The 8,874-nt window shown below is 34.6% G+C and overlaps 1 protein-coding gene across 2 annotated transcripts; it reads right to left on the bottom strand.

Moving 5' to 3' along the window:
- Positions 1-931: 931 nt before the first annotated feature.
- On the bottom strand, positions 932-8,743 carry LOC127960068 (uncharacterized). 2 transcript variants are annotated; one of them, XM_052559617.1, is made up of 10 exons: positions 8,622-8,743; positions 7,423-7,511; positions 5,498-5,600; positions 5,204-5,309; positions 4,864-4,916; positions 4,054-4,123; positions 3,579-3,635; positions 3,402-3,461; positions 2,283-2,476; positions 932-1,652 (listed from the first exon to the last, which is right to left on the bottom strand). In XM_052559617.1, exons 1-9 carry the CDS (start codon positions 8,724-8,726, stop codon positions 2,433-2,435), a joined length of 687 nt encoding a protein of 228 aa, XP_052415577.1. In that variant the 5' UTR covers positions 8,727-8,743; the 3' UTR covers positions 932-1,652; positions 2,283-2,432. The 2 variants fall into 2 exon arrangements, with proteins under 2 accessions (XP_052415577.1, XP_052415576.1); XM_052559616.1 differs by having other exon boundaries at positions 3,579-3,638.
- Positions 8,744-8,874: the final 131 nt, after the last annotated feature.

Raw genomic sequence — 8,874 nt, forward strand, 5'->3', positions numbered from 1 at the left:
TAAAATTAAAATAATAATAATAATATGGCAGATTAATATGATTATTTAATTAAAAAATCAGCATATTAAAATGATTTCTGAAGATCATGTGACACTTTATACTGGAGTAATGGCTGATGGAAATTCAGATTTACATAACAGAAATAAATTATATTTTAAAAGATAATAAAATGGAAACCATAATTTTATATTGTAATAACATTATGAAAGATTACGGTTGTAAAGTCTTACTGATCCCTAACTTTTAAACAAAACTTGTGTACACTTTATGTCTGTAAGCATTATATTTGATACATTTGTAAGCATCTCTATTTATATTAATCATCTGTTAATTATTACATAATTACATAATGTTAAATAAGTTAATAAACACATCTCATATTTCTATCTATGTAAATATATATATATATATATATATATATATATATATATATATATATATATATATAGTGATCTATTAAGCATTACATGTTTTATAATGATTAATAAAGGTTATTTAAATTGTTGGCCTCTTCAGGTCAAAAGTTTACATACACTTTACAGTATCAGCAATATGTTATTTTAAATTAATAAGTTTATTTTAGTTCTGTCTTGAATAAGATATTTCAGATGACAGATCTTTACATATATCATGGACACACAACTGCAGGCCCATGCCAATAACTTGATTCGAACAAATAAGTATAGCATTACTGCAAAGCCTCAAAAAACATTAGAGGTTGAAAGCTTATTTGGAAGAGCAGCATCAAAACCGTGTATTGTGACAAGTATATGTGACTGCTGTACTTTCTCATACCATAAAAAATGTGCTTGTCTACTGCTTGCGAAGGGACTTTTGAATGAGGTGATTGAGACAAAATCAAGAAGTTCTATGAACAATTCAGTAGAGCCGATACAAATGTAACTGAGAATGAAAGTGCATATTAAGATATGCGTCGTACAACTATCAGGAAACTGGAAAGCGTACTGAAGATTCTACAGACATGGGAGAGAATTCCAGAGGATATTGCCCATAAAGTGAATGAACTAGAAGTGCAAACAAAAGAAGAAAGTATGAACATTAATGGATTTGGGAGACTTTGTGATGCGGACATGTCACGTTAAATACATCCACTGTTTGCAACAAGAAAAAGAAAGACAGACAGAGAAACTAACTCAAAAACAAGGACATCTGTCACATCAAGTTTTCCTGTTAAGTCAAGAAGAAAACGCAGAGCAAACAGTGGGCCAAAAAAGTAATTCAAATAAAGTTTAAAAGAAATGTTTTATTCAAGTGCATATTTTTGCCATTTTTATCAAACTTTGTATTTGTTATCTAATACATCTGTTACCTTCAGTAATCCAATATATATTTACTATAAAAAAATAAAACTTTGTATTTTGTATTTGTCTAGAATGAAATAAAAATCAAATTATGATCAAGTAATCTGAACTTTCCTGTTTTTGTTTACAAATCTGAACTGATTTGTATGATGTGACTTCCACATTAGTATATGTGTGCCCCTTATGGGTGCTGAGTTTTTTTCATACAGTCCTCTAAAAAGGAAAAGAAAAAATCTGCGGCTGTAGGTCCAAAGCGGTGAGTGGCCAAATCCAGCTCTGATTCAGGGCCAAGGTTTTGCACATTAAGCTTCATTTGTTCAATGGTTCTCCTGCAAAACAATATTTAAATGTACATGTTACTTGAGCTGCTATCATCACTTTTCTGTTATAAATCACAAAAGACATTACATTTTTTGCTCTAGTTGATTAACTGACTTCTTGATACAGGGACTAGTTGACAGGCTAAAAAGGTTTGTACAATGGTAATGTAAGAATAAAATGCACATTAGGCCAGTTAATTTTAACAAACAACTAAAACATCTACAAAAAGTGCTATTTTTTCACTGTGTGCTAATAAAAACTTAAATTCAGTAAGATTTTAATGCCAAAAGAGGGTTTGCGCTAAACCCTTAGTAAATATGGCCCTTAAAACCAAGGAACTTTTGCCATTGGTCGTACATTAAAACAACATTCAAGATGCCCAATCCTTAAAATGTATTTAAATGTTCAGCAAAGCAGACATAAGTTTAAAAATCATTATTTTTCAAAAAGGATGTCAGGCTGAATACAATAAATAATTCATATTTCTTTGGGAAAATAAATACTGATATACAGTGTCACATCTTAACTCACTCCTGGATGTTTTCCTCATAGCCAATAAAGAAAGGTGCAGCCACCAATATATTATAAGACATGATACCAAACAGAGGAAGAAAGAGAGCTTACACAGACATACTTACAGTGTTGCTGGGATGTCCTCTTCAGGTATCCCAGAAAGTAGTTGGTCTTTTGGCACATGTTTGGTCAGTGCCATTCCAAACCCCTTGGCAAGGTCTTCCGCCTCTCCCTCTGTTAAAGTGCTGAATATCGTCACCTTTGTCTTTGCCTTTCTAGGCTGCTGCAGCACATTGGGTGGAACATCTTTTTTGCCAACCTATGCATAAACAAGTACAGTGTCACAGATGCAAAGCATGTGAGCAGAGAGCTTTCTAAATATCACTCATGTATTCTATAAATAGCCATAAGAGGCAATGTGGCAAACTGTGTATGATTTGTGACCACTAATAATCCAAGATGATGCACCTTGCATTTAAAAAACAGTGATATTTATGCTTCTTATTAACTTGCAGCCCTTAAACTATTTTATTTGGCCACTACATCTTATAACTACTTTTGTGCTTTTATACGTAAATGTAAGCAATACAAACCCTTATTAATGCTCTGAACATGTTTGTGGACATGTTTTCTCCTTTGACTCTTCTCTTCAGCTCATCTTCATCTACCTGGTAGGTCTTTCCTTGTGCTGTTAGCCTTCCTAAAACTTTATACACTTTCTTTTCTTTTTCCTGCACTCCCTCGTGTTCCCTATGTCTTTCTCCATTGTGCTTATGCCTCTCTTCCTCCTTGGTTTCCTCCATCTCTTCCTCGCTGCAACAGGCCACAGGTTTACCTATGGCCTCCAACATGGATATAACTTTCTCTTCTGTTCAAAAATATGTCAGAATATGTGTGATTACTAGCTAACAACACCTGTTTCTAAACAAACAATACTTGTGTCTAACACAAACAAACTAAACTCAGACACTCCTTTTCTGACATGATTTCTGATATGAAAAATGACAAATATCGACTGATATGTCGGTTGACCACTAGAGAAAATAACAACAAACAGACCATATATGAGAACTAGGGCCTTGTTTTGGCCTGCAAATGTGCATAGTGTTTACACTGACTCATCGAATATGAATTGAAAACTAATTTGGAAAATGGCTATCCCAGGTGAAGTGACTGTAATAGTGCAAATGAGGTTTAGCCAAAGTTCAGTTAGGTCAGTCAAATGCAAGAATTAGAAAAGTTACCCTGTTGTAGTGCAGAGCCTTCATCAGATCCAGAGGTCTCAACTAACACGTCTGGGTCAGCTGTGTTAAACAGAATACATAAATGTGAGAGATAATCTAAATGAGACTTCATTACAACTGGTGCAAGAGATCCAACCAGTCAATAACAAAAAAGTCATTAATATAATATATAATTACCTGCGTGTGCTGCAGTATCTGATGCAGGCAAAGAGATTTGGGCCAATGGGTTGCTGTCTTCTGTATAGAAAGTTATACACAAAATTTTGTGACATCACCTACAACAAATGTGCTTATGACTAGTGCATAAAAACATCACTACAGTCATAAAGAAAACAAGATGAGTGCAAAACCTTTTTGGTGTTTAATGTTACTGGAATGAGTGAGTGAGCAAAGCCTATGTGAATAAAAAATACTAATTGCATTTTTGCATTACATTTTCATTTGTTGAGATAAAAGAGCCATGCAGTAGAGTTCACTTCTGTTATGACATTACTTCTTAGATTTACTCATTAAACAGACAATCAAACCACATTTGCCACTTGTTAGGGAACCATGCATACCCTCATTGTATGTGCATTGATAACAGGACAAAGGAGATTGCTTAATGTACCGTATGTGCATGCGTGATGAGACAATTCAAATACAGTTTTACCTTGACATATGTAGCACATGGGTGTGGCTGCACACAGTACATGCAGCACTGCCCCACAGGTACATGCCATCTGTTAAAACAAAATACAGTGAAATCACATATACAATAGGGATGTGAACCTCATGTATACAAGTCTCATATATATATATATATATATATATATATATATATATATATATATAAGGCTGCTAATATAGATTATTTTAACAATCTGTTGATAAGGTTTTAATACAGTAAATGCTTAAAAAAATTATATTCTATACATTGACCCAAATTACCCAGTCAATACACTTAACTCAACCCACTGATCATCTGACTTTAAACTTTCATACAGTGTGAATCCATATGCATACAGTAAATACACATTTAATTCACAAATAATGGAAAGTAATAGTATTAAATGAGCAAGAAATATGTCAAGGGTCCAATTTTCGGAAGGCGAGCTTGTGAAAGGGTTATGTGTAATATACTTATTTACAGCACAGCTACCAGAAGCATATTATGATTTTTTTATTCAACTTACATCAGCTGAAATACGGAACCTTAACTTAAAAATGTATTTGCCTGATTTTCGTAAAGTTTGAGATATATGTGTCCTAGTGCCATAAGATAGACTATTTAAAGCTATCCCACATAACTGTGCAAAACTACAGCTTTGATGAGTTCAATTCAGTTAATTGAGGTAATGAAGGTATAAATGGCAAACAAATGTAGCAAAGTTATAAGTAGATTTGTGGCCCTAAAACGACAGCAAAAATATACAAAAAATAAATAACTTATATATACATATACATACATAAATGCACTTACTTTCTTTCTTCCTGAAATATTTTTGGCACAAATTCCACATTTTTTGGTTCGATCTGTAAACATATACAAAAAAAAGTGTTTATTAATTTTTTTTTTTTTGCTTGCATGCACTTTGGTTTATAGATTTTTATTTATTTATTTTGATTGAATAAATATACATTTACTTATTCAACAGTGGCCTGTTACTTTACTTATTTGACTGACAATGGAGGATCTGATTACCCAGTATCCTTCAACAACAGTTTTAAATGAGCAATAAATATGGCAAGGGGCCAAATCTCAGAACTTTTAAATGTATAATAATACCCATTTAAAACATTTCCATCAATAAGGCACATACCTAAAGATTCAAACAAAAGTGAGGACAGGCGCATTCTTTCCTGTTGTATTACAGGGCACTGGAAGGAGGTTATAAAGCCACCAGCCTTCAGAAATTCAGTGGCAAACTTAAAGGAAGACAAACATTTTTAAAGAATAAAAATAAGATAGAGAGAAACCTATCTGTCACTACAGAATCTGACAATTATTGGCACTTTAATAAAACCATGTACAAAGGAAGATTATGTATGATAATAAGTTTAAATTTAATTTGTTTAAAAAACATGCATGCAATGATCTATGCTTGATAACTTACTGCAAGTGTGTGGATACCACATGACACTGAATCGGTTTGCAAATTATGTTTTGTGGTTTTGAGGTCCCACTCTCCTTTTACTCCCCTTGAGGCTGCAAATGCACTGTAATCAACAAAATCACAATTGCCACTAGCATCAGAGATGTATAAAGTACTAGAGAACCATACTTGAGTAAAAGTACAAGTGCTCTATCAAAAAAGTGACTTGAGTAGAAGTAGAAGTGCTCTTTAAGCATCACACTCAAGTAGAAGTACTAAAGTATTCAACATTTTTTGTACTTAAGTATTGCAAGTAGTCTATTTTAAAATTTACTACTCAAGTACTGAAAGTAAAAGTAGAAGTATTGTGTTATGTAGCTATTAAAGAAAATAGTCAAAAGTTTGAACATATTGTTTTTACTATTTCAAATGATTAACCTAAAGGACAATCACAATTCCTTTGACTGTAACTTCTTGTAAACAAAAAACAGTTACTAGGGTTAGTTAGCCCAATTTGCAAAATGATGTCATTAATAACTTACCCTCATGTTGTTTCAAACCCATAAGACATCAGAGGGTCATTTAGAATTTTTTGAAGCATCGAAAATACATTTTGGTCCAAAAATAGCAAAAAACTACGACTTTATTCAGCATTGTCTTCTCTTCTGTGTCTGTTGTAAGACAGTTAAAAACAAAGCAGTTTGTGATATCTGGTTCGCGAACGAATCATTCGATGTAACCGGATCTTTTTGAAACATCCCACCAAACCGAACTGAATCGTTTTAAACGGTTCGCGTCTCCAATACGCATTAATCCACAGATGAATTAAGCTGTTAACTTGTTTAATGTGTCTGACACTCCCTCTGAGTTAAAACAAACCAATATCCCGGAGTAATTCATTGACTCAAACAGTACACTGACTGAACTGCTGTGAAGAGAGAACTGAAGATGAACACCGAGCCGAGCCAGATAATGACTCGTTCACGAGTCATGAACCGTTTCTGTAAGACGCGTCCGATTCGTGATACTGATGATGATACTGCGCATGTGTGATTTAGCGTGAAGCAAACCGACACACAGAGCGTCTGGAACCGAACTGATTCTATTGGTGATTGATTCTGAACTGATTCTGTGTTAATGTTATGAGCCCAGGTGCAGTCAACGCCAATGACGCCATTACATCGAGCGCAAAAGAATCGGTGAACTGTTTTCTTCAACTGGTTTATTGAATCGAACTGTCAGAAAGAACTAACGTTACTGGTCATCCGAAAACCGATGCAACCGGTTCTTGACTCGTGAACGAGTCATTATCTGGCTCGGCTCGGTGTTCATCTCTCTCTTCACAGCAGTTCAGTCAGCACGCGCAGTCTCGCTTGATTCGCTCAATGATGTGCCAGCTTCATCAAACCTGCCATCTACAGTTCTGGCAGTGGTTTGTAATGGAATGATTCGTAACCTTTTTATAATTGTAACGAGTAACGATGCAGCACATAAAAAAAATATCGGAGTAAAAGTATTAAACTCAGCGAAAATATGTACCGAAGTAAAAGTGGAAGTAGGAGAAAAAAATAATACTCTAGTAAAGTACAGATACCGCCTTTTAGTACTTAAGTACAGTAGTGAAGTAGTTCTACTTCGTTACTATACATCTCTGACTAGCATACAATTCCAACAATTAATTTCAAAATAAACATTTTGTCATAATCTACTCTTTTTTGTGTGTCCTAATAACAAACTTAAGATACAGTGAGGAGTACTTGTGCTAGTCACGGGAACTAATTGTGCAACAGTGGGACTGTATACTGGATACTATGCGAGTTGTGGATGTGAGGCATTTGATTAGAAATCGGGTCAGCTGGAAAATTAATTATAGTACTAGCAGGTACTGCCATTTTAGATAAATTGGCACTTAAAGTAGACTTTTAAACAAAACAATGAATACTTACGACCAGTGCTGAGCAATTGCTTGGCATTGCCACTCTGTCTCTCCAAGTGAGTTAAAGTAGGTGATGCACCTTCTGTCAACATTGCAATGCTAAAACAGAAATATATGAAGTTATAATAACCATAAGACAATTATTGCAATACCATTCACTCTGCCTTATGGCAAAACATGTAGTCCTGACATGCTCAAAGTGCCATGCTCCAACAACTCACACCAGCAGGAAATTGCACCAGTTTATATGATCCTAACACCTAAGAGCAGAGGTCTCCAAAGGAACCGCTTTCCTGCAAAGTTTAGCTCTAACATACAATAAAACTCACAAGAACCAGGCGCATTCTTTCTTGTTGTATTACAGGGCACTGGAAGGAGGTAATGAAGCCACCAGCCCTCTGAAATTCATTGGCAAACCAAAGAATGACAAACATTTTATAGCCCCCATATAGGATCTCTCATTTGAATAGATATGATATAGACATTTGATATAGATAACATGAAATAATGCACCTGGTTCTTGTGAGTTTAATTGTATGTTGGAGAACTTTGAGCATTTCAGGACTGCATGTTTGGACAATTAAATACACAAGAACCTGCTAATTAAGGTCTCACTAGGCATACAAGAAAATTTTAATCAAGTGTGTTGGTAAACTCAGCAGGTAAGTGACCCTCCCAGACCAACTGAAGACCCTGCCTTAAGAGTTTGAAGCCAAGGGGGGCTAAACTGACCTAGTAATTTTAATTACCAGGAACATTTAAGGGGAACAAAAGGATTAATGTGTGGTGTAGCTTATAATAATATGAAACATTTTATTCATAATTTGAACATGTAATAATATATATTAGTTTTTTTTTTTCCTTGAAAGTTTAGAAATGTCAGGGTTTCCCGCAGCATTTGTGAGCTCAGAGCTGCTGTTACTGGAGCCGTTACCGGTGAAACTTCTACCTCTCCTGCTATTAAAGTGTGTCCTGTTGGCAGAAAATGAATTTGCGGAGTGCCGCCACGAATAGAGTGTAAGGCTGTGGGAAACACTGAATATACCTGAACTATGTTGCACATTATGTCTATGCTCTATGCTAGCAGAGGTAGACATATCTATTAAAATGAGTGATCCTATATGGGGGCTATATGTCATTTTTTTTTAGGCAAGAATAAAATAGAATCCACATGCGAAAATGTTTTATCCTCAAAAAGGTTTGACTCACAAAAAAGCTCCAGTGATTGCCATTCTCGAGATACACTCCAAACACCTCTGTTGCCCTTTCCAAAATGTTGTTCTGTTGATTTAGAGAAGTGCATGTGACAATCATCTACAGAATCAGGATGCTTTGATTAGCCTAGAAGCTATTCATTAATATAATACCTAAAAAAGAATAAATAAATAAATAAATAACAGTGATATACCTTGAGAAAATAGTGGCTCTTTGAAGGCAAAACAAAATATTGTTTTCCATTTCA

This window comes from Carassius gibelio, chromosome B6, assembly GCF_023724105.1.
Source record: "Carassius gibelio isolate Cgi1373 ecotype wild population from Czech Republic chromosome B6, carGib1.2-hapl.c, whole genome shotgun sequence".
NCBI classification, from domain to species: Eukaryota; Metazoa; Chordata; class Actinopteri; order Cypriniformes; family Cyprinidae; genus Carassius; species Carassius gibelio.

Coding starts and splice junctions, on each gene's coding strand:
- LOC127960068 (XM_052559616.1), bottom strand. CDS start 8,726: ATGATTGTCACATGCACTTCTCTAAATCAACAGAACAACATTTTGGAA. Junction 5,601..7,422: donor GCAATTGCTCAGCACTGGTC/GTAAGTATTCAT, acceptor TGTTGATTACAG/TGCATTTGCAGCCTCAAGGG. Junction 3,639..4,053: donor CATGTGCTACATATGTCAAG/GTAAAACTGTAT, acceptor CTTTCTATACAG/AAGACAGCAACCCATTGGCC.